The 26,402-nt window shown below is 41.5% G+C and overlaps 1 protein-coding gene across 1 annotated transcript in view; it reads left to right on the forward strand.

Moving 5' to 3' along the window:
• Positions 1-26,402, forward strand: part of Arhgap20 (Rho GTPase activating protein 20) — an 81,579-nt gene that overhangs the window by 39,172 nt on the left and 16,005 nt on the right. The window contains exons 3-9 of the mRNA XM_031346188.1: positions 7,349-7,513; positions 10,463-10,612; positions 13,995-14,036; positions 14,876-14,960; positions 16,054-16,131; positions 18,494-18,560; positions 20,821-21,009. Coding sequence (XP_031202048.1) covers positions 7,349-7,513; positions 10,463-10,612; positions 13,995-14,036; positions 14,876-14,960; positions 16,054-16,131; positions 18,494-18,560; positions 20,821-21,009 — 776 coding nt within the window. The remainder of the gene's footprint in view (positions 1-7,348; positions 7,514-10,462; positions 10,613-13,994; positions 14,037-14,875; positions 14,961-16,053; positions 16,132-18,493; positions 18,561-20,820; positions 21,010-26,402) is intronic.

Below are 26,402 nucleotides of genomic sequence, written 5' to 3' on the forward strand. Positions count from 1 at the left end.
TATACATATATGTATATATATGCATATATACATATCTATATATTACACTAAGTTATATTTATGATAAAGTTTAATTCATAAATTAAGAATAGCAAGATGTTAGCAACAACTAATAAAGTAATTACAAAATAATTTCAATAGCACATTATAATAAAAGCTATGTGAATGCCGTCTTTCAAAATATCCTTTGTGCTGTCCTTACATAGCTTGTGACATTGTGAAATGATACTGTATCTGTGTGGTACAATGAATGACATGGGCACTGTGACACAGCATCAGGCTGTTACACAAAGGTTACTTGAACACCACACTGAATTTTTCTGACATTAGTCTGAAAACGAAGGCAAAGTGACTAAAGACATAGTACAGATACAAGGTGGGACGGAGTCAAGTTTTATGATGCCGCTTAAGATGGTGTGTGGTTTAAACTCAAGAACTATTTATTTCTGGAATTTTCTGTATAACTGTTTTGGGTCAGGGAACTAAAACTGCAAAGCAAAACCATGAAGACGACAGTGCTCGCCATGAGGTTGCTCTTTACCCTGAGAGGTCCTGTGTGAGACTGGGGCAGGGAAGTAGGTAAAGCTGCTTTCTTGCTCGCTAGCCTCATTCTTTCACCAGCATCCAGCTGATTGAATCGACTTATTTACATATTAACCAAATATTGACATTTTGCTGTAAATGAGCTGGAGATCATAAACAACCTTAGTCACTGCCAGTAGTATACCACCTTAAAGACTTTGTAATTGGTAGTCCTGAATCTTCTAATTAGAAGCTGTTAGCTGGACACAGAAGCACACACATCATCCTAGCCAACTTGGGAGACTGAGGCAAGAGGGTCACTGGAGCCCAGGATTTTAAGATCAGTCAGGGCACAGAGAATCTAGTCAACACGTAAGCCACCTGGCTTATTTTTTAATCAGTTAACATTCTAACATGTGGCCCCATCACACTAATCAATACACATATAAATTGCTTAAGTAGTTGGAATGTTTTTGGTATTCTCTGATTCTGTATGACTGAAATTAATCTTAGTTAGTTCATAATGGGAATAGTTGGTATTTTGAAGTCAACCGGCCACATAAAAATAACAATCAGTTTGGCATCTCCTCTGGTCCTCCCCTGAGGCTTACCTGCTTCTCGTCATCCTTTCATTTTGCAATAGAACTGTTCTCAAAAAGTTACCATCTCATTTGAAGTTCTGAAATCCATATTTCTTTAAGTGAGCTGCTCTGTCTTTGAGTATATTCTGTGGTTTAAGTCTTTGGTTAAGGAGGAGTCCTCAATCCGTGCATCATGAACCCTTTGGGGATGGAATAACTCTTTCACTAGGAGTCTCCTAAGAGCACCAGGAAAACAGATGTTTACATTACAATTCAATTCATAACAGTCGCCAAATTACAGTTACATAGTAGCGATGAAATGATGTTATGTATCATGGGGGTCGCCATGACTCAGGAATTGTCTTTTTTTGTTTGTTTGTTTTGTTTTTGTTTTTAATTTTATTTATTCTTTTTTTTTTTTAGATATTTTCTTTATTTACATGCGAATTTCTCCATTCCCAGTTTCCCCTCCAAAAAACAAAAAAACAAACAAAAACAAACCCCTGTTGCCTTCCCCCTCCCCATGCCTGCCACCCGCCCTCTCCCACTTTCTAGCCCTGGCATTCCCCTACACTGGAGCACAGAACCTTCACAGGGCCGAGGTCCTCTCCTCCTATTGATGATCGATTTTGCAATCCTCTACCATACACATGCTGCTTGAACAATCAGGAACTGTCTTAAAATGTAACAGCATTAGGAAAGTTGAGACTCACTGTGTTAGAGAAACCAACCACAAAAGCTTCTTATGTCACTAACATCTCATAAATGCCTTAAACTCTAAGCTGATGTTGTTGAACCACTTCTTTGTTAAGGCTGTGAAGACATTAAGCATTGTATTCTTAGAAAATACTCTCTCTTGCGTGTGTGGGTCTGGCTCTATTAGTGTAAACTGTTCATTGGCGTCCATCTGCCCCTCACGTCCTTCTCCCATCTTGCTGCTCTGTTTTACTTGTCTGTGTTCCTTCATGTTTGAATACTCATATCATCTAATTATTAATGTACTTAATACATGATATATTGATGACTGTAACATAGATACTACCTATTCTAGCCAATGCTTTGCTGACCGTAGTGCTCCTTTGTATATTTCTTGCTCTAAAGGCTCTGCTCCTCCTGTTTATTCAAACATTGTTCCATCTGTCCTTCCAAGCCCTTGTCCTACCTGAGTTCATTTTTAATCATGATATTAGCATTATCACTAGGCTCTGTTCTTCACAATCCAGGGCATTTCTCTGTTCATTATGTTTCTAGTTAATTTGGAGATATAGATGTAGATGTAGATGTAGATATAGATATAGATGATACATTATCATTTCATAGACTAATTAGTTGTATTTTTTTTTTTTTTAGTTTTTTAAGTGTGATTTTTTTTTTGGGGGGGGCGGTTCGAGACAAGGTTTCTCTGTGTAGTCCCGGCTGTCCTGGAACTCATTCTGTAGACCAGGCTGGCCTCGAACTCAGAAATTCACCTTCCTCTGCCTCCCAAGTGCTGGGATTAAAGGTGTGCACCACCACCGCCCGGTTTAAGTGTGATTTTTATTACAATGATAAATATTGAGAAGCCTCAGCACCTGCTTGTTTACCCATGAGGAAGACATAATTGCTTTAGACTAGACTTCCAGGTTTTGTTTTCTTGCTGAAATATTCAAGATGGTCATGAATATACTGTAAACTGAGTCTTCTCGCTGAACGACATGGGTGGGTCTCAATAGTGACACTGTAGCCTCATTTCGATGGCTGTGTTCTTTTGTTTCAAATTATTCCTTGCCTGATTTATTTGGAACAGCTCAGCAGGGATACCACTCAAAGATGATATAGAGAGTTGTAAACTGGCATGGCACAATCAAGTTGAGCTTGCTTATTAGACAGTTTACATCCTAAGGTCACTGCCACCATGCATTTAGAAGTTTCAGTGTGATGGAAATATTAAATGCAAATTGAAGAACAGAGTCAGCAAGAAAGCAGAGTTCAGTTAAGGCCTCTGTTACAAACTATAGAAGCAGTGATGGGGGCCCTGTTCTGTGTCTATGTGTGTATGTGTGTTAGAATACCCTTAAAACATAAGCAGAAGAGGGGCTGTTATCCATCACTGATGGGGTATGGAGTGGGAAGGTGGCCGTGGTGAAGTCTAGTGGTTCTTCAGTAATTGCCATGTAATCCAGCGCTTCTGGTCTTCAGTATATCAGCACCGAGAACAGACATTTCTGTGGCAGCATCAGTCACAGTAGCCACAAGGTTCCAACTCCCAAAGTAGCCCTCAGCTAATGACTTCAGAAGTATAGCCATCCAGTGTAGCGTGTAGCAGTAAAAAGCATCAAGACAAACTACAGAACAAACCTCGAAACTCTTATACGAGCCTGAAGCAGGGAGACAGACGAGAACCCATACAGTCCGGAATGATGTATGCAAAGTAGGCAGATCCATGAGAGGCGGGGACAGGCCTGAGGAGGAGCCAATGCTATAAGTCTTTAATAACTAGATAGTGATAATGGCTGCACATCATGCATGTTGTAAATGCTAATGAATCTTTAAGTGAATAAAATGCAAGGGCTGTAGAAAGAGCTCCATCGGTAAAGAGCTTGATGCACAGCCGTAAGGACTTTAGTCTGATCTTCAGCACCACTGTAAAAGGCTGGACATGATGTTGCATGCTTGGAATCCCAGCACTGGAGACGTATACATAGGAGGATTCTAGAGCTTGCCAGCTACACAGACTGATGGGTGGACTCCCGGGTCATGGTGAGCCCAGTTCCCAGAGTAAGACCCTGTCTCAACAACAACAACAACAACAAAACAAACAAAAAGCATCACAAGCAGGATATCTCCTGAGAAATGCTCAGTTTGACTTCAAGCTTCCACATACATACTCTACATACCTTTCACACACACACACACACACACACACACACACACAAATATGAAAAAAAATCTATGGGTATTTGCTACAATTTTTGACAGAATTCAAAATTAGATGAGCCTTTAAAAACAGCAATAGTTAAGCAAAAATCACTTGTTTAAGTACTTTTGGGGGAGCAGAAGTATAATAGACATAGAAGGAACGTGACAAACAATGTGTGCAAAATTGTTGCTGCCTCTGTGTGGCCTCAACAAAATATGATTGTGAGTCATGGCACATCCAAGGCCTGTCTGGATGACAGAATAAATTCAAGGCCATTGTGGGGAATTTGGTGAGACTGCCTTAAAATAAAGAGAAAACAGATGCACACGGCCCTAGGTTCAATGCCCAGCAAGGCATGCAAAAAAAAAAGAAAAGCTGAGTAATGTCTGAACAGTAAGGCTTCCGTTCTTGTCCATTTTATTTTCATTTTAGCCCCAGAGCTAACTAGAGTGTCAGTAGTGTGTATTTTAATAACTATAAAGGTGTTTTCCTCTGTCCTTTCCTTCCTCACTGTTGACCGTCCTACATGCTTGCCTAAGTCTACTGTGACAGCTTCCTAGGGTTTTCCTCCCCCTAAGTTACCCTACTCTGTTCCCTTCAATATGTTACAAACACAGCATCCTGCCTAAATGCCTCCGATGCTTTGGGGTAAAATCTAAATGAGATTCTTATAACACAGGGAAATATCCTTCGCCAGTCCTATAATCCATTCCTTCCTGAACATCCCAATCAGTAGAACACACTTCCTTTTCTTAAGAGTGCCCTTCTGTGTTTACTGAGCTGTCTGCCCATCCTTTAAGACTTTGAGTCCTACAAGAAACTGTCCTAACCCACCAAGTCTCCTAGCTTTGGTGGGCCTCAGTACCCTGCGTGTCTGACATGGCACTGGTTTCTCATTGTTTTCTTTGTCCAATTCCTCTATTGGATTGCTGGCTTTTTGAGGTCAGGGACACAAGCAGATCTGTCTTCCATGAATGAATCCGTCAGGTACCCAGCAAAGCAAAATTCAACACTACTACATGCATTCACAGTAAATGCTGAATGAGAATATTAAGGAAGCAGAGGACAAAGTGTCCATCATATAAGACAGGCAAAGACTCATTTAAAATTGAGAATGCCATCATAGAAGACAGGACATTTGAAATGGGTTGCGAGTTAGGGGATGTTTTGAGGAAGTACATTGTTTTCAACAATTATTGGAAGGTAATTCTGTACTAGGAAATATACCAGGACTTGAGGTTGTATGGATACCACTTAGTGTATTGATTATCACTTATGAACATAAGGTGTTTCCCAAGAAGAGCAGCTTGTCTATTTTACTTTTGAGTGCTTTGTGTTGGGAATGTGAGGTCAGCAGTGAACATTCAGCATTATACAGATTATACAGATTATTCAGATATTATATTATTCAGATTATACAGCATTGTCTAGAGGTCAGAGGACAGTCCCAGGTGTCAGTCCTTTCTACCCTGAGCCAGGGTCTTTATTGCTAGCCTCAGCAGTGCATACACAGGCTATTGGGCCAGCCAGCATCTGGGGTCCCCTATCTCTGCTCCCATCTCACCGTGCCAGTCCTTACAACACAGATTGTTCTACCACACCCAGCTTTCCTTGGGTTCTGGAGATTCAAACTCAAATCCTCACATTTGCACCCCAAGCCCCTTTCCCTACTGAGCCTTCTCCCCAGCCACTGCTTTGTGATTTAATATGAAGCAACTATCTCTCTCAAGCTTCATCTAAAACTCAACTTGAGTTTTAGCATAAGCCCAACTAGAAAATATTAGGGAATATTACTATACCAGGATTCAGAGAAGTTACCTAGTTTTAGTAACAATTAGGTCTTAAAATTCTCTTTACCATTCAGAAATAGCTTCATAAAGTCTTTAAAAATGGTATGTTCATGCAGAAGTCACAGCAGGTTAATTTTTACAGTTTGCAGTACTTGTTAAATCAGTTTAGAGCTCTGTTTATTATAGCCTATAGATCTTACTCAGGCTATATGAAGAGTTAAATAGAAGGCTATGATCTTGCTCTCCTCCCATTCCTATACTATAAGAGACAAAAATAATCACACCTCTGTTGTTCTCAGAAATAAAAATAAATACTTCATCATTGTCTGACAATGAATTTTAAGTAAAAAGCACCAAGATGGCAGTTTTTCCCCTTAGATGAAAGATTTTAATTATGTGAATGCTGAGTGATTTTGATTTTCTTCAGATGTACTATAACATTTTTTTTTTAATCAAGGTTCGGCTTGCTAAGGTCTTGAAGCATTTCTTCTCATACATAAACATATTTAAAATTACAGACAATAGACATGCACATTGCTAAATCCAAACCAGAAAAAAAATTTTTCAATTTTTTGAGGGTTCTTCCCAACAGTACCACCAAATACTATTGGAAGGTATATTAATGATGAGGTAAAGGCTTTATTATGTGACATCCTTACCACCTGAGATTGGCTTATGGCAAGGAGATGCCATCCAGAGGGGAGTAACTCCTAAAGAGGAGGATGTGGGAGGGGGTGCACCTGGGGGCTGCAGGTGCAGCTGCTGTTGCTGAGAACATGGAAGAGGGAGAGAGTTCTGCTTGGGCTCTCATAACAAAAGACTCTTCACTGGCCAGCAGATGCTATGTATGCAGAGCAGGCAGGCTAACAATGGCTAAAATGTGCCTGTGTGGGAGAATTGTGACGTCACTGGCATGTAAAAATATATTGAACTCAGCATCAGTCTTGACCTGTGGAGGGTGAATCCACCCAGGGACCCACACATGGCCCATGACTGAGAAGGAAGGCCTTTTGGGGAATGTTTGTTGGTTTAAGAGTTCAGATTTCACAGGTGAATGCATTTGTCAGAACTTAGGGTACATGCACTGGAGATCTGGCCTTGTGCATTTCATTGTATCATACATTTTAATTATGAGACAACTGTTAAGTAAACATTGGGCTCTGGTTAATGACACACATGGTCCAAAGCAGTTAATACTGAAACGCCAGAAAGGAAATGGATTAATGAATCCTAGGAAGCACGGTTGGATTAGGGACGTGAGGAACCAGTGCGGTAAAATATTCATGCCAGTGTCTAGTTCAATTGTAAGGCTATTTATTAGGAACCCATTTTCAATTTTATTTTAAGATTTTTTTTTTCATAATGAAGTTCTTAGAGACTGCTGTGTGCAGAGTCCACAGTGAGACCAGAAAAGACACCAAGCCATTGCTTTATGGGGGAAAAATAAAAGCCCTTGGGTTTCACATTCATAAACAGCTGTCAGCCGTGACTGTAGAATGGGCTGTCCTGAGGATGCTAATTTGACTGATGGCTTTCCTACATGTGGTCTCTTTCAGAGACAGCCATTCTGCCAGTATTGACACATGTGCATTCCTGTCGTCATTCATGTGCTCCAGTCGGACTCTGCTGATTGATGGTCCAGTGGAACTTAAAAGAGGCCTGCAGAGGCAGGAGAGGCATCTTTTCCTATTCAATGATCTGTTTGTCGCGGCCAAAATCAAGTAAGTACATTTCATATGCTGCGAGTAATCTTTATAAAGTGAATTTCTTCTAATGGAGACAACATTCTCCACTTGGTCTGGCCTCCATTAAGTGGCTAGTCTCTTTTTAAAAGCTTTATTTATGTTTGTATATATATGGATTTTTTTGCCATGTGCATGCAATGCCTACAGAAGCCAAAAGATGGCGTCAGACACCACTACCACCACCACCCCACACCTCTAACCCCTAACCCCTAACCTGAATATAGATGGTTGTGAGCCAGCATGTTGGTGCTGGGAGTTGAAGCTGGGTCCTCTGGAAGAGCAGCCAGTGTTCTTAACTACTGAGCTAATTCTCCAGCACCTATAGCTAATATCTTAAATGGGGAGCTTGGTTTTTTAAAGTTGTTCATTAGAGTATTAAATTAGATTCCTGTTTGTTCTATAGGAGGGACGGTGAAGAATGTGATGGGTCTAATCCCTGCTCCTCTGAAGCCTCCACCCTTATAGGAAGGGATGTGAGAGCTTACATCCTTACGTGTGTGTGTGTGTGTGTGTGTGTGTGTGTGTGTGAAGGGTTGATGATAGTGCCCAATGCTCAGAGCAAAACTTAGGTGCTAGAATAGGAAGTAGAAGATAAGGGGGGGGGGTGTTGTGCACATAGTGCATATGGTTGGGGTACAGAATTATTAAAGGGTGAAAAGCAGCTAACCGTTAAAGACCTTGAGAGGATGAGCTAAATAAATAACAAATTCCTCTGAAACATAGTAGTTTAAAACTACCAGCATTTCGTTCAGTTTGAGTCAGGCCTCTGGAGTTTTTAAGTGGGTAGCTCTGGCCCAACAGCCCTCCTGACCCTGAAGCTTGACTGGAGGATCCACTTGCAAGCTATCAGCATGAGTTTCTCCCTGGCTATTGGCCAGAGACATTCATTCCCCTTCGTTTGCTCTCCTCCAGTGGTACTCCTCAGAATACGGTACCTGCCTCCTTCATACTGCAAAGCCTTTCAAATCTCTTAACACAAACATTTCTGATCTGTACTGCTGGCCACACAGACCAACCTGAGCGTGGTATAAAAAGGAACAGCAGTAGGGTATCAGGAAGCAGAGGACATTGGGGGACCCTCTGGGAGGGTGGAACCGCTAAGCTACACTAGAGAGTTTGGGATTTAATCTTTAGATTCAGTTGAGGAGTGCCATCATGTGATACATATCTTTGAAATATTTATTCATCATAAAGAGTGGGTTGTAGGAAAATCAAGAGTAGAAGCAAGGTGATGGCCAGGAGGCTGCTGGAGTGGCCCTGGGAGGAGACAATGAGGGCTTTGCCTGGGGGAATGGCAGTTAGGGTTAAGGTTATAGACATACTAGGGATGTTGGGTTTTATACCTTAGGGGTACCGAAGAAAAGTCTCTTCCTGTTCAACACTTGCTGTTGGAACAGCTAACGTAATGAAGGCTATGGCTGCAGAGCTTGCTCCATTCTGCTTCCTTGTTATTTATAGAACACCAGCAAGGATCGGGCTGCTTTAACAGATTCATTCTCTGCGAAGTGATTTTTCAGTCACTAGAGAAAAGTAAACGCTCGTTAAATCTACACTAAGTCATGGTGCATCATAAAAATAAGACTTGGGCCGATCTACGTATTAATTTGGCAGAGTAAATTTAATCCAAGAAGGTGTGCTTGTGGCAGTAAGAGCGAAACATTTGATAGGACCTGTTAGTAATTAACCCAAAGGCTTTACCTTTCAGAACCATTTTGAGTTGAATAATTATGTCTCTTGTTGTAAAAATAGAAATTGAAGCGACGCTCCAGTATTGTGAAGTTAGTAACTGGCTGAGCCTCTATGTGAACTCCCTGCCATGGGGAACCTATGGCTACTCCATCACTCTTCACCCTGGGGGAGGGAAGGGTGGTAGCCAGATGCTTTCATTTGCTGAAATAACTGAGGGGCAGCCCTTAGAGTTTTAGTCCCCTTTCACATCACTCCTTCGAAGTCCTTGGAGGACCAGTATAAATCTCACTTGAGCTTTATAACTTCTGTAGTAGACGGCTTTGGGGGGCTCCTGTCCTCATGCTGTATCTTTGATTTCATTGCAGCTTTTAGGTTCCCAAATGGTTCTGAATGCTAGGAGAGCCATTTCCCTGGGCTAGGAGAGCCAGTTCCCTGGGCATTCCCTTCATAGTTCCCACTGCCCTCTAACTACTTGCGTCTCAGAACTATCATGAGTATTAAATATATCATTTAGGATAAAATACACTGTGCTTCCACGCCAAGGGTCTGAGGACGATTAAGAAGAAATTGCCCAGTGCAATCACAGCACAGTAAAGAACTTAGCATCTCGGTCCCCAGAGCTGATCACTGGCTGTGTTAGCCCTCTCCTTTGTTTTTGTTCAGTTTGCTGCTGCTAATCTCTAGTTTGGGTTCTGTTTTTAGGTTACAGTTTTTCAGTGTTTGCAAGAATATACTAGAAAAATGATTGGGGGGAAAACACTTAAGAAGTGAAATTTAAGATAATCCATGCTTCTGAAGCCACAAAATCTTAACTCTATTAAAAGCTTACTATAAATTTCTCTAGCTCCTAACATGGAAGTACTTAACATTTTATAAATCATGTCTTTATGTATGTACGTTGAAGTAATTTTTAAAGTAAGCAAGTTACTGATATGTTGTCAGAAAAATAAATTTAAGTTGGGTTTTGATCCACCTATGAAAAAGGTCAGTTTAGAGTTGTTTACTGCCGCTGAGGCAGGCGTGAGAACTAAGCCCTCCCAAGTGTCTCAAATGTTTCAGAGGCCTGGATAACTGTCCACGGTACAGTCTTGTGACTCAGGAACTAGAGACCGGAACAATAAGACCTTCTTCGCCCACAATGAGTAGAAACTGCCCTCTCGGGACAAACACAGAACCTCCTGTAAAACTCAAGAAACAAAATAACAAGAGCACCTGTTTTGGCTTCTGTCTCGCTAGATATAACAACAATTTTAAGATAAAGAATAAAATAAAGCTAACAGACATGTGGACCGCTAGCTGTGTGGACGAAGTGGGGGAAGGCAACACAAATGCTCTGAAGTCCTTTGTCCTGGGCTGGCCCACAGTGAACTTCGTGGCCACTTTCAGGTAAGAGCCGCGGCTTGTCCTAGGTTTACCAGGGTCTGCTACTGTTAACGGTGTCTAGGACAGGGAGATGTGGTTTTGCCAGTTTCATGCCTAATGTTTAAGGAAAATACTCTGCCATGATTATGCATTGAGCAATTCTTCCTTTGCCCATAAAAACCTTCATATGGCTGACTTTTCATCTGAAGACTACTTGATTAAAAAACGTAAAAGTTAGTGATAAATATTGGGGATTAGAAGGGCAATTCGCCTTGGGCTAGCTTGGTGGTTTAAAAGAAAGTTTTATGGAAACAACTGGTGGGAAAATAACTTATGAGATTGTGGGAGTCAAATCGGATGGTCCATCCAGGAACCCTCCATTCTTAATGGCTAAGGGTTTGTTTGAGATATTGAGTCTTTAAGCAGATCAGTCTTTTTGAACCTCGAAAAAGGCACCTTCACTGTTAATAAACTAGCACAGTTAAGTTTAAATATGGGTTCATTTTGGATAACGTTAGGATAACTTGTTTGCTCTCAACTAAAAAAACAATGACAGCTTTTTTGGTTACATAGATGATATGTCAAAGTGCTCTGTATGCTAAGTTCTGGTTTGCTCTCTATAGAGATATGGTGATCAGAAGCATATTTATTGTTTTAAAGTGTGTTTAATTAGTTTCCTAAGACTAATCCCGGGGCTATGTGTGTGTGACCGCAGAGTGTGTCTTTCAGCCTGACATGGTTATTAGACAGCCTGGCTCCGTGCTTTTGAACGACTGAACACCAACTCCAGTACTGATTTTCCCTTTAAAGATTGTAGTGTTCATCACATGCACAGGGATCATTTTGAAGCTAAGCCTTTCCAAACTGTTTTCTGTAAACTAGGAGCAGGCCTGTCGGCCATGCCTCGCCCTGCACTGTTGTACACTGAGGACCTGATGCACTGTTGTACACTGAGGACCTGATACAGGGCCTGTTCAGGAGCTCATTTGTTTCACTCCCTGTATCTCTAAAGATAACGTCCATTCCCGATGTTTAATCAGCTTGTTAAAAGGAAGTGATTTCACCCATGGGGGTGACCATTGATTTTTACCAAGAATCTCCACTCTTTTTAAGAGAGATGAAATGTGGGACCATTTTTCTTGGGCAAAGCATGATTCTTTAACCACTTGATGAAGGCTAATATTCCCAGTAATGTCATACAAATGCCACATATGTCTCAATATACATTGATAAGAGCAATTCACTTGTATAGTATTTATTCACATCCCTCCCCAAAAACAAAAATTAAAAAAAAAAAAAAAGTATAACTCTAATCATAAACATCTGTCAAATCCTGGAAAAGCCCAAACTCCCTAGCCACTCCTCAAATCCGCCAAAGGGAAACATATTCTAAGAAATTACTATAGACCTTCCCTAAAGAGACACAGTCCTTAAAGGCCATGGGTGGCCCTGAGTTGGCTTCTAGAACAGAAAAAAAAAAAATATTTCCAAAAGAATTGATGAAATCTTAAAAAAAAAAAAAAGTGAAGATTTTGGTCATTAGTAAATGGCAGCATTTTCTGGTTTTTACAGCTAGGTGTGCCTTCTGGCTAGGACAACAACACAGAAGCAGCCAGCTGGCAGATTCCAGCAGTTTACTGTTCTCTGTATAGCTTTTTGGGAAACAAATTTTTTCCAAGTTAAGTATCTTAAGGTCTGCCTGGAGTGTAAAGAAAATGCAGTCTTAACAGAAGGCTGCCCTGCAGATAACTGCTTAAAATTCAGAGCAGAACAGAAACAGCAACTACCTGGGGGTTCTGGAGAGCCAGGAGAAGAGAGGGGGAGGCATTAACTCTTAAATGAAGGCCCCAGCAGGCACCAGCACTCAGTGGGGCCAAGTAACTAAAACTGGCAAAAACCCTCCCCATCTCTGTGGAATTAAGCAGAGTACAGCCAGCCACAGGTAGCCACAGGTATCCGGCAGGAAAGAAGACACACAAAGTAGTTCACACTTGATTGTAACATTTACACAAATTGGCCAAAGGGGCAACACCCCTCCTGTGCCACTGGGCAGCAAGATCCTGAGAGTCAAGGCCAGAAACGGGGTACAAAGGAAGTTTTAATTTCATAATATGGGTGCTTTTTTTCTATGGGAACCTTTTTTTTAATGGGAAATTTTTTTCTAGATCAAGATTTCATGTAAACTCAATGTAGATAATCTCTTGGGGTAGGTGTACCGAAGGGGAGGGGCTGGAGAGATGGCTCAGTGGTTAGGGATACTTGCTGTTCTTTTAGAGGATTCCCAGTTCAGTTCCCAACATCCACATCAGATGGCACACAACTGCCTCTAACTCCAGTTCCCGACAACCCAATGCCCTCTGCCAGCCTTTGTGCTCTCCCACATAAATGTGCCATATAGTCACACAAACATACGCACATAAAGTTTTTTAAACAAATAACTGTAAGAAAGGTGGCCAGAAAGAACTATGAAAATTTTATGTTTTAATAATGCATCAATATACTCTCTGATTACCAACCTTGAAAGATTGTTTGAAGTGAGTTAAGCAACAAAGTTACAACAAATTACAAATATGCACTAAGCCTTTTCTTGAACAAGAAACGTTTTTTCCAACTTCTATATAGAGACTAGAAAAATTATTTTTAATGTTTGTGATGGGCAGGATCATATAAGAAGAAATTAGATGATTGTTTAACTTTAAACATCAAATTAAGCAGTGGCAGTAGAAACATAATATTTAGATGTACATACATCCATATTAATCAAAATGTTTTAGCAATTAAAATAAGTTTGCTTTGAGCAAATCTACTAAATTACTGTTTTGCCTTGTGTATATGAGATGAAAAAAAGTTGTTTCCTTTCGTGACAATAGAGTGGTTTCTGGGCCAAGGCATTTCTGCCCATCTGCCAAAACTCTCTTTGATCTCAATATTAAGCATACTTTGTGTTTTTATGAATGACAATTTAAGCTGAAGAACAGCATTTGGAGTGAATAATTAACCCAGGATTTCAGGTATGAAAACTGCAGCTTCAGATAAGTGGTTTGCCCATGATTCTCTCACTTGTGTGCACTTGTTTCATTTCCACATCAGATATTCTTTCCACTAAGGGACCTCCCTCCCTCGTGGCCTAATCCCACTAGCAAATGAGCAGTAACACATTAAAAACAATGTGCCTTGGATCCACCTAAGTGGGTTTAATACAGTGGTCCTGGGCTCTGTGATCATTCCCAGGGCTTGCAGCATCTTCTAAGCAGTGATGTGAAGCTCGCAACGTACCTGCACCTGCACAACCACATTCATCACAGCAGGCTGTTGGTATAGTCACCTGAAGTGGTAGGCTTTACAATGTTGGCATCGATATTTCATACGGCTTTTTTTTTTCCTCTTCCATTTTCTCTGATTGCAGTTCTCCAGAACAAAAGGACAAATGGCTCTCGCTCCTTCAGAGGTATTTTTTCAGTTCACATATTTTTGATGTTGTTGCTAACCTGTGGTTAAACCAAACATGCTACTGCAAAATGTGCCCCAGGGGTGCACCTTCTTCTCTTGAATGGAAACTGACATTTGTCTGCTAAAAACAACCTGCTGTTCATACGGCACACCAGCCAGGACATAATGTAAATAATATTCTCTCACTACGACTAGATCCCATTAGAAAGAAAGAGACCACCAGCGTCTTCTCTGTCTGATGTCTCCCAGCCACGAACTAGTCATTCCTTCATAGAGCATTTGAAGTCCCCATAAAGGTTTTATTCAGAGCACCTCAAAAATTGGTTCTTATGCCTACCACTGATTGGACTGAATAAAGCGGTCAACACAGGTTTACCACCTACAGGCAGAGTTCTTCCCTCTTTTCTTTCCTCTCCTCTTGCCACCCCATGGGTAACGCCAAGCAGCTAAATGGGAGTGAGTTCATTGTACAGTATAGTATGCGGTCAGATACCAGCAAGGTGAAAGGCCTGTGCAGAGGAGACAGGAAGCCTGTGAGAACAAACCTTTACTCATAGGTACCTCCACCTGGTCCCACCTTCAACATCAGTTGACATAGGTATCCCATTCTTTGGGGGTTCCATGTCTAATGTCCTGGGGAAAAACTTTTTTTTTCTTTCATGTAATCTGACTGTGCTGAATCTTACCTGTATCTTAAAAAAAAAAAGAAAAACGAGAAAGGGGGACATACAAGTATATTGTCAATGTTATCAAGATAGGCTGATTAATTTTTTTTAGTGAGCTATTAGTGAATCCCATTTGACACTGTTGTTTTGGGTTGTTGTCACGTTTGATTAGATACATCGCTCTAGAAAAGGAGAAGGACTACCCGAAGAGCATCCCCCTCAAAATCTTCGCCAAGGACATTGGGAATTGTGCCTATGTAAGTGTTTCGAAGCCAGAAAACTAAATCCCAGGTCCCTGCATAAGAGAGAAACATTGTGTATGGAAGGAGACAGGCAGGCTGACAGACAAGACTGTGTGTGTCCTACAGAAGGCAGGCACTGAGAGGTAGCATGGTGGAGGGTGTGCATCTATATGTATCTTTAAATGCATGAGAACCAAATTCTAGAGAGAACGGAACAAGGGAAATTCATGCCGCATTTAACGTGTAGCCCTGGATAGAACATTGCTGGTCAGAAATCTCTTCTCAGGGCATGAATATTTGTCTGGGTCCTTTTGGGAACAACTGCAGATGCAGCACAACCACAAGGGAGAATTTGCTATTAGTATTAATCAACTCTTCCAACTTGTCAGTTCTTTGGCTGGGTGGTTTTGAAAATGTTTTCATTTCTCTGAGTTCTTTTTTTTTGTTTTTTTTTTTTTTCAAGACAGGGTTTCTCTGTGTACCCTGGCTGTCCTGGAACTCACTCTGTAGACCAGGCTGGCCTCAAACTCAGAAATCCACCTGCCTCTGCCTCCCAAGTGCTGGGATTAAAGGCGTGCGCCACCACCGCCCAGCCATTTCTCTGAGTTCTTAAGAATGAAATCCCTGAGATCAAGGAACGGATCTGAAAGGGATGGCATTATCTAGGAATCACCATGTTCCTGTGGTAAACATTAAGCCTTTGGCCTCAACTATGGGGTCTTTATTGGCTGACATTGTAGCCCAAGAGCTGAGCTTGTTATGAACCATGAACAAGATGGGAGCATGTCTTCTTATGACACTGTGGGCTGTAGACTACACAGCAGCTCTCGGTCCCAGTCACCATGTGAGCGCAAATATAGTTCATGAGAGTTCTGTTTCAGTTTTTTTTTTTTTTAAGTTAAATATTCTGACCAGCTCCTAAAAGCCAGATCTTACTGCTTGAAAGAAAATACTCAAAATTTTGGGCTAAGAAACTACCTATCTCTTCCCTTTAGTAAAATAGAAGAAACTAAGACGAAACAGACAAAAAGCTACTGTATTTCTGTTTGCTTAAAAATGGTGAACTCTTCATTTACGACGAAGTTTTTTTCTATTTCTCTCCCTACAGTTTAAAACTATAACAGTAATGAATTCAGACACAGCAAGTGAAGTTATCAACATGTCACTGCAAATGTTAGGAATAACTGTAAGTTACCTCTGCTCTGTTATCTTCTTTTTGAAACATGGTCCTGCTGTGTAACCCAGGTTGGCCTTGAACCTCCAATGTGATTTCTTTGCCTCCACCACCTAGATGCTCCCTAAACGTTGATATTTTGATTTCAAAGTAATATCTGGTAATTTAGATGTAAGCGTAGTCCCTTGTATTACAACACAACCAATAACAAAGTTACAGTTGGCCCCACCCCCAAATGTAAAAGCAGGAAAGCTTTTATGTTAGCATGACGTACGGGTGCTGTTCTGTTCTAACACCTCTGCGACCCAAAGGCCATAATGGTTAAAGTAGAACTTGAGAGTAATAATACACATTTTAGTATATGTCCTATATAGACAACACAAAAGTCTGGTGAAAGTTACAGGAGAGAGTTGTAACTTCTGCCACACCCTCCTTCTGTTCAACCTTGACCTTCTGATACTGTTTTTATTCCGAGACTCAATCTAAGGATGGTTACCAGTTCTCAAGACTTTGCTTTGTCATATACATTTTCATTAATATTGACTGGCTTCATGTCCTACAAGATAGCTGGTTCCTCTTAAGAATTAGTAAATAAAAGCACAGCTTTGAATTCTGCCATGGATTTGAAGAGCCTCACTATGCTTGCCATGTTGGTCTTTCTCGCTTTTAACCTGACCCTTTGTTTTCTGGGGTGAGTTTGTGAAATGTTAATGGAAACGGTTGGAATATTGAGATTGAGGTCAAGGGGGAAGAGAAGTGTACAGCTCCTCCCTTGGCTTCCCTGCTAGCACCCCACAAAGAATCCTTCTATTAACTGGGAGACTTCAGAAGAATGGAAACTAAGAAAAAAAAATTTGTGAGGTTATTTTTAAACATATTTCAATATATGAGCCATCAAGATGTGCCAGACAGGTGCATACTGCCAATCCTGATGACCCAAGTTCCATCCCCAAGGCCCACTTGGTACAAAGAGAGAACTGACCCCCGAAAGTTTTCCTCTGACCTCCACATGTATTTTGTCATGCTGCTGTAGTATGTGTGTGTGTGTGTGTCCTTGCACATATGTGTGGACACACAAACACAGACAATAAATGTGATAAATATTTAAAACTAGACTGTGGTGTAACAGATTGAACAAAGATGTCATGCTATTACTGTGTGTAGACTTGCTCTTATCCAGTGGTTCTGAGCCCATTAACGACTCAAGACAACCAAAATCTGGGATAAAATAATCTGATTAGTAAACTAGTAATATGATTGAAGTATAATTAAATGTTGTATCCACTGAGTAAAGTGGGGTTTTCTGCATTGATTTCTAACCTGCACACACATAGTGCATAGTTTTAAGATAGGAAGGGAGATGAACTACTTCATGATGCGTTTTCTTAGGCTTCCTTAAAGTCTGACCTTTCAAAAGTAAAATAGGAGTTGAAACTATTTGATGACACCCATGCTAAGAGATATCTGACAGTGTTCTCCAAATGTGTTCCTCTTTGTCTAAAGAACAAAGTAGGGACTAAGTGACCTTTGTGTGCATGTTCATGTGGCCAGGCGCTATCTGTACAACATGTACAGTAGCCAGGACCCTGACTTTTAATTGCAAGTTAAAGGCAGGACAGTAAAATGCTTCTAACAGACTCAAATATTTCTATTCCAGCTGCGGATAAGAATTCTGTCTGTCCCTCCTGAAGGAGTCAGCAAAGCCCACATAATTAGTATTTCTTTCAAGTGGGATTTATAGTTTTGTTAGATTATAATCCTACTAATAAATAATTTTATTGTTTTCCATGACTAGGCCTATTCTAGGTAGGAGAATTCTTAACCCTTGTATCCCCAGGACTGGATGGAGTTGTTCAAACTGAAGTCAATCCAACCAGCTATCCGTTTCCAGAAAGCCCCTTGTCATTCTTCTCAGAGCCCACTGAGCTAGCTAATAGCTGGCCTCTGAGACTTGATGTTATAGTCTCATAGACAGAAAGGTTGTCTCACAGGGGTGCATTGGATGCTAAGTCCAGTATTCTCCGAGAAGATCAGAGAATGTCAGAGGTTAGGAACAGCCATTTAGAACCAGGAAGTGTATTCTTCCTCTGTCAAAGGGCTTTCTTAGCCTTTCGCACTCTGTGGGCCACTGATAGGAAGGTCTGACCCCATTGCAGTTTGCAGATCTCCAGTCAGCTCAGGGGCTGTGGGAATGAGAGGACCAACAATGATGGATCCTGGTTTTGAATAGGATATGGTTGCAGGAATAGATACTACTACCCCCCAAGCCAGATGCACCCATGAATCTAAATAGCCCAAAGTGCCCCAAACTCCCTCCTCACTCAAGTGCCTAACATGAAGGATTTGTTTTGATTTTTAATCCTTTTATCTCAAGGGCTCTGAGAGAGATTACCAACTGTGGGTAAACTCTGGAAAAGAAGCGGCACCGTACCCACTCATTGGTGAGTGTCTGTCAAAGTCTAAGATAACATCGTGTTGCCTTGGCTCTACAGTTTTAAGCCTAAATGTTACTGTATCAAGTGTTCACTATGAACTAGACAATGGGACCTTTTCTCTCAGGCTGCTGATGAATACAGTTGGGAAGTATATGTTCTCCTCTTGGTGTTTTTACTTTATGAGCAGATCTGGCCAAGTCTTTTTATCAGGGGTATCTTCAAGAGAGAGAGAGAGCAGTGCGCATTGTAATTCCTCTTGCACGTTTTCAACGTCTTGAGTTGCCCATTGTCTTTTCTACCCTAATGCCAAGTCTGCCTCTATACACAGAGTACTGTGCGTGGTACAGTGGTGTACAGTCACCCACCCCTGAGAATGTAACAGCTGTTTTCTTCCCAGAATTCCTTTAGCATCACAAAGGAAGTGACATTAATGCATTTTGACTCCTGCCAGTCTTCACTGACTAGCTTATCAACTAGTATATATTCCCCTTGACTATTTCTCCAGGCCAAATTTCCATTCGTTTTTAGGATTTTTTTTTTTCTTTTTTTGCCTGTGAGACAACGTCCAGGCTGGCCTAAAATTCAAATTCCCACTGTTCTGAGGAATTATTGAGAAGTAAATTTTAACTTACCTTCTTTCCACCATTTGTTTGAAACTATTTACCAGTTAATAATTCCACTCTGTAAGTAACAGAAATAGGGCAGTTAAAACAAATGCTGGTATCTGTTTTAGATCCTCAAGTGGTAACTATAGCAACAGTTTGTTAGCAATTTTAGAGCACTGCCTGCCTGTTGGATACTGTGCAGCATGTGCCGATGCATCATTTCATGCAGTCCTTTACCAGCGAGGTCACTCTAGGATGGTCGAGTATTTCAAGTGATCTTAGTAATTGAAACCAAACTTTTCTAGAAAATGCTTATGTATTCTGCTATGCAGACAATAGGCAAATGTCGTGCCATGCTGAGGGCAGAGCCAAGACCCTCAGACAGGTTTGGTTTTCAATGAATAAGCAACCAGAAGATATCGTTTAAAAATGACAAATAATTTTAAGTTAGAGCTAAGGACAGTAATTCTTACACAACGAGCCACTTTCAACTTCACTGAAAACCACAACTCTAAGCCGTGCAGTGAAAAACCTCTGACTTACAAAGCAGCGTGGATTAGCGGGCCATTGTTTTTAGAGGTTACTTTTGAATTATGCTGGTATGGGGGCCTTAATCTTTAGAGGTTTCTGTAGCGTGTAAATGACACATTTGCTTCCTATGCCTGTGGTTTGCTGAGTTACATTCAGTGAGTATAAGTGAAAACATAGTGTTTTAGCTTAAAGACTCTGCAGCGTGGCAGGATAGAAGGACTATACCACACCTGTGGTGTACCTGGAGTACTAACCAACAAAGACTGGGTTAAGGTCAGATGTCCAGGCTTTGGTTTGTCAGTTCATTGTTGTGTCTGTATCTGTATTCTAAGGCCACTACAGTTTTCTTTAGACTGTTTCCCATGAATACCAGTCTCAGAGAAGCAAATCAGACCAGCCAGTCCCGGGGCTGCTCAACAACTACTTCTGCAACCAACCATAAGTAAATGTTTTTTACACAGATGTGCTAGATAACAGGGTAAATCTTTGGGAAATTTGGAGGGAGGGGGAGGGTACAGGGGTGAGACATGGACTCTGTAGCGTAGGCCCTACCTCACTTTCAGTATGGCTGGCACCCAGGCTGGCCTCAAACTCACAGTGGCGATACTCCTGTCTCAGCTTCCCAAGTATTGGGATTTCAGGCATGAGCCATCACATCTATGTACTGAGTGTATATTCGGGAATGCAAACTTGTGTTGAAGAAGGCTCTATGGGGCTTGAGGGCTCACTGATCGATCAGTTGCTAGGTTGTTGTAATCTTTACCAAATAGGCTTCTTTGCCCTTTATTTTTAGATGCTCTTAAATATCCTTGATGCAAACCTAGAAAAAGTCAATTGTGCAAACCACAAACCGATATCTACAATCATTCTAAGGATTCTTTTGAAGATTTTTTTTCTTCCTCTTACCCTTCATCTGCTGTGAGACAACCTCTCTGATTTGGTAGAGCCACCTGCAATATGCAGAGGCTCCCCGGTTGCAGACTGGGCACATGGATCTCTCACTGAACAAAAGGATTCTTTATCCCAGATGCCCCAGGTGTAAATCACAGTGTGCTTCAGTTTGCAGCTTTCAGCACTTGTCCAGGGTACTCACTCAGCCTGAAGCCTGCGTTTGGGTTTTCTTGTTGTAGGACATGAGTATCCTTATGGAATTAAAATGAGCCATCTCCGAGACACTGCCCTTCTGACGCAGGGATCGAAGGACTCCGCCAGCCCATCCCAGCTCCAGGAGCCTTTCCTCATGGAGCAGCTGCCCCGAGAGATGCAGTGCCAGTTCATCCTGAAGCCTACCCGCCTGGCGACGGCCCAGCAACTGAGTGGTGAGTTGCTTCCTTTCCTTCATAGAAACCCCTCTTTCAGCAAAAGCTTGCGTACCAGGACACAAGCTTAATACAAAGGCAGAGACCAACTTCCACCCAGATGAACTTGCAAATATGAATTTTCAAGAGAAGAAGACGAAATTTTGTAAACTAGCAGCAGGCGTTCCTGACCTACACTCACAATGAGGGGCCATAATCTGTCTCTCCTTCCCTTGCCAGCCTTGCCCCCCTTTAACCTTATGCCCACTGCAGAGTGGAAGGCTCGGGAGATGCTGCAGGTGCTTCAATGGCCTCTTTGTACTGTAATACACTCCACTGTGTGTTCCCCTAAATGATCAAGTTATAAAAGGGAGCCTGTCCATCGTGGATGTCAGAAGACCATGATGCCCTGACCGGGAGGGATTCTGGTCCTGATAACTGTGTGAAGACTAATATGATTTCTGCCGAGGTCTCCCCTTAGCCTACTGATCTACCATGAATTCCCTGTGAGCAAAGCTGCCTCGCTACTACCTCATAATAAAGGCTGTATTATGGCAGCTGGGATGTTCAACAGAAGAGCATTATAATTTGCCCTGACCCAAGCTTGCACTAGAGAGCTCAGTCTGAAGCAAGACTGTATAAAGAAACAAGAGAAAATTGATACCCAAAAGTCTAAGGGTGATAGGAAATGGATACTGTACTTCTGCCTTGGTCAGCTGATCCAGCGGATAGTGACATTGCCTTCTGCAGTCAGACAAACTCCGGGAGTAAGATTTAAAGAGAGAGGGCATGGACCTTGAGAGATCAGAGGCCACCCAACCCACCCTCCACGTGACAGATTATTGGCATCAGCTGGGTGCCAGATGGAGCACTTCATCTGTGCCCCCATTACCATTGCATTTGGGCAAGGGCACCTTTTCATTTCTAACCATATTGCTGAATGACCCTGCTTTAAGAAAAATGTGTGTTCAGTTAGCCAAACTTAGGGGGACATAGTAACGAATACTCATTATATAAAAAGGTTTTCCCGCTTTAAGTGTTTAACAAACTCAGTTTTCATCTCATTAAGTTCTGTTGTTGCAACAGCTATGCTCCTTAGGTTTATCCTATCTGTAAGCACGTGTTTCTTCCTCTCACCTCCCAATTCTACTCCGTATTCCTTCCCCTCACCTACAAAGTCTGCTTTCTCACCACATCCCCTACACGTGTTTGCCTGCTTCTGTATCCATACATGACCCGAACCTTTCAGTTATCGGTCTCTCTTGCTGATGCTTTGAGCCATCTTTCCTTCCCACTCATTTCACTGCATGCCTAGGACAGTCCCGTCTCTAGATGACTGCTGAACACTGAAGAAACCATACAGCAGAAGGGCAACTTGGCATCATCACTAATGACCAACCCCAAATAGGCACTCATACTGGCTGCGCAAGCTGAGTCACCTGTTTTACGCACACGCGCACACACACACACACACACACACACACACACACACACACACACACACACGTCAACCCTGCCATTGCCTGATGACCTGGTCCTAGATGTTACACCTCACTCCAGTCAGAGCAGACATCAGCTGTGCAAAGGTACTTAAATTTATACCAGTACTTAAATTTGTACCAGTCTTCATTTTCTTTCCTATAATGGTAAACTGAGTTTGGGGTTCCAAGGCTGCTTGGGCACATCTTTGGGTCATTTCGAGGTGCTGCTTTGGAGAGATCCTTGATTTATCCCCTAAAATGAGAAGGCCAGATGCTGGTCTCTCTAGTCTAGCACCCAGAGCAGTGCCTAGAGAATGGAAGTGAAATAGTCAGTAAATACTTCCTGGATGAATGGACAGGCTAGTGGGCCTTTTAGTAGATGAATGAAAAATTCCCATAAGAATTTAACCGAGCCAAGGGGTATGATTCTGACTCTTTACACCCATGGTTTCCCAGTGCGTCTTCCTTTCATCACAGTACTCGCTTGGGGCTTTGTCCACTCTATCCATTGACTTGCATTCTCTTGTTTTCTATTGGAAACGAAAATGGTGACGCTTGCATCTTTGATGCTGGGGGCGGGGGGGGGAAGAGAGCAGTTAAAGCCCCTGCTCCAGATCACATGAGTCACCTTCTCTGCAGCAGCCAAGCCCCGCGCAAGCCCAGCCAGCACCTACTCGCTTAGTTTTGCAGTTTCTCAGTGTGTGGTATATAGGTTTTCATGGAGTGCTGTTTTTGAAATCACTGGCCTTTTTCTGTAAGGGACCCAATAAGTAAAAAGTATTGCCAATGAAATTCTAAAAATTTTTATCTGTAGGTAATTCATTTGATATAGCATGATAAGAAAATTATTTAGATGATACGTGAGAGAAGAAACCTCCACATATTTCTTGATGAGAAGAGTTGAATTTGAAAAGCATTTCGCTTATTTGCTTATTGCATTTTCAGTTCATGGTCTAATCGTAGAAATTTGAGCACAGGTGTTATTTATTCTTGATGATGAAACTTTTATATTTTACTTTAAAACATTTCACACAGCTAAGTGTAGCTAAATACTGATCATTATTTTTAAAATGCAATTTAATTGTGTATATTTCTCTCGTGCATGACATTGGTAGAATATTTTTAGATTCTTCTTTTGGCACTTGCCTCCTAGCATCTCATTGCAAATCAGTCACCTCAACCACATAGCTCCATGGATTTTGAAACATGGAAATTTCCTTTGCTCTACATCAGAAGCTAGCGAGAAAAAAAAGGCAAACACTGCTGGAATCAAGGTGCACTTAGAACTCCTAATTGTTCCAAATTGTTTTCGGAATGGCTCTACTGTAATAGTTTTATATCTTACAGTTTTGGATTAGAGCCAGGTGTGGTGGTGCACATCTGTAATACCTGCACGCTGGATTCTGAGGCAGTAGAATTACAAGTGAAGAATGTTACTGTAAAGCTGGATGGTGGGGATGGGAGGGCGTACACCTCTAATCCCGGCACTCAGGTGGCAGAGGCGAGTGGATCTCTTGAGTTTGAGGCTAGCCTGGTCTACAGAGCAAGTTCTAGGACAGCCAGGGCTACACAAAAGAATGTAGCCATAAAGCATCCAGATGCCTATTCCACAAATGAAATTACTGGTCTCTGTGTGATGGTATCCCTGTTATCAAGCAATTTTTACCTAGAACTTAGCATTTTATTGAATCTTTAACTCAATTGATAGACGAGCTTCCTCAGACTACATGTGGGATTGTGAAGCATAGAACAGGGGAAATAAAACCTCACCTATGCCTGCTGCCCCACTGTGTGTACCTGATAACATGAATTCTCCTTGTGAAACCAACCCCCCCCACCACCACCACCACACCTGGTAGAAGCACTGTCAGTGTTGAACCTGCCTCTGCCGCTGTTTCTGTGTGGTCCAATTCCTCACTGGTATAAATCAAAATTTAAAAGGAAACTCTAGAGGGTAAGGCAGAATTGCTACAGGTTTGAAGCAAGTCTGGACTACAGAGTAAGACGCGACTAGAAGAGCACTCTGTCTTCACTCTTTCTCACGACCCTCTATCACATCTGTATCAGCATATACTGTAAATGTATAGAATTTGCCTGTATTTGTCAAGTGCACATGATGTATCCACAGAACTCAAATTTGTGTATTGCTTAGTCCCAGGAAGTAGCTATTTTACCATGGTCTGTCAATATTAATTTCTGTTAATAATATGCTGTGTGGTTAAAATAAGCCATATCCAGTCACAAAAAAAATCTCTTTGTCTACATGTCTGAGAGGGGCCTCCTCTAGTTAAGAAAAATATCTCCTCAGGAAACTGAGGTAAAAGTGTTAAGAACTGAAGTCTAAGGGGTAGGGAGATGGCTCAGCAGTTAAGAGCACTGGCTGCTCTTCCAGAGAACCCAAGTTCAATTCCCAGCACCCACATGACAGCTCACAATTGTATGTAGCTCCAGTTCCAGGATATCTGATACCCTCACACAGACATACATGCAGACAAAACACCAATGCACATAAAAATAAATAAATCTTTAAAAAAAAAAAAGATAAGGAAAGAATTGAGGCCTAGACTATATTCATAAAATTATGTTGTCCTGGCCTCCCAAAAGAACTAAGGGTTGGTTAAAACCGGCTTTAAACACTGATATTATGAAAACTCGCACATTTTAAGCTTTTTGGATTAAGTTCATATTATGAAAGAATCTTTAGATTTTAGTCTTAAAGAAGTAAAGAACCAAACACTAAAGTTAAAACAGCTGAAAATGTTTAAAGATTAAATAAAATAAATGTTCCTCTAGATCTAGAAAAAAAAAATTCCAGAATTTTACCCTGGGGGTGATTTGTCTCAATGAGCCCCATCTACTACTGTATTGGAAGGTTCTGGATATAAAAATTAAAATTATTCATACTTAGTCCTAAATGTCACTCCCAGCAGAACTTTGTCCCTTCAAGCAGATCATTCCCCCCAACTGTGCCTCTTACCTGTATCCTGTGTAACACCTAAAAGATCCCCTGTGCCCCTAGACTGCGAGAACATGGATCCTGAGGCTTTCGCCCAGTATAAGACCCAGCAGAAGGTAAATAAAGATGGAATGGCTTCATTGCATCTAGAGTTAGACCTTGATGAGCAGTTTGGTGGGAAGTGCGGTCTGAGTCACATCTGCAGGCTGCTTCCCACATCTGCACAGATGCGGACCCAGGGCTAGACTGAAGGTGAACTGAACTTCACAGAAGATGGTAGAACACAGACACCCCTCTGTACCCTGTCAATCTACTGTTCCCCACAAGAATGTGCTACTTTAGGGGGGAAATACTTCATTGTATGTCCAGAAGAGAATTTCAAGTTAAAGCTTTTTGGTTAACAACTGTTATTTTTTTAACCATGAAGTTGTGTGAGTTAATATTTTTAGTATTAAGTTTTGTCATGTAGCCGGGTGGTGGTGGCGCACGCCTTTAATCCCAGCACTTGGGAGGCAGAGACAGGCAGATTTCTGAGTTCGAGGTCAGCCTGGTCTACAGAATGAGTTCCAGGACAGCCAGGACTACACAGAGAAACCCTGTCTCCAAAAACCAAAAAAAAAAAAAAAAAAAAAAGTTTTGTCATGTAAACACGGAACGAATCTAGGTAGGCTAAATTTACACTTAATGTACCTTGTGGCTTTGGTTATTATGATTATTAATTATTGGTAGTAGTAATATTGGCAGTTGCATCCTTTGGCATCAGCCTTTGCCATTTAAAAAGAAAGAAGTAGGGCTGGAGAGATGGCTCAATGGTTAAGAGCACTGCTCTTCCAGAGGTCCTGAATTCAATTCCCAGCAACCACATGGTGGCTCATAATCTTCTGTAATGGGATCCGATGCCCTCTTCTGGTTGTCTTGTGTGTCTCAAGACAGCTACAGAATAGTTATATACATAAAATAAATTAATAATTCTTAAA

This window comes from Mastomys coucha, unplaced genomic scaffold, assembly GCF_008632895.1.
Source record: "Mastomys coucha isolate ucsf_1 unplaced genomic scaffold, UCSF_Mcou_1 pScaffold23, whole genome shotgun sequence".
NCBI classification, from domain to species: Eukaryota; Metazoa; Chordata; class Mammalia; order Rodentia; family Muridae; genus Mastomys; species Mastomys coucha.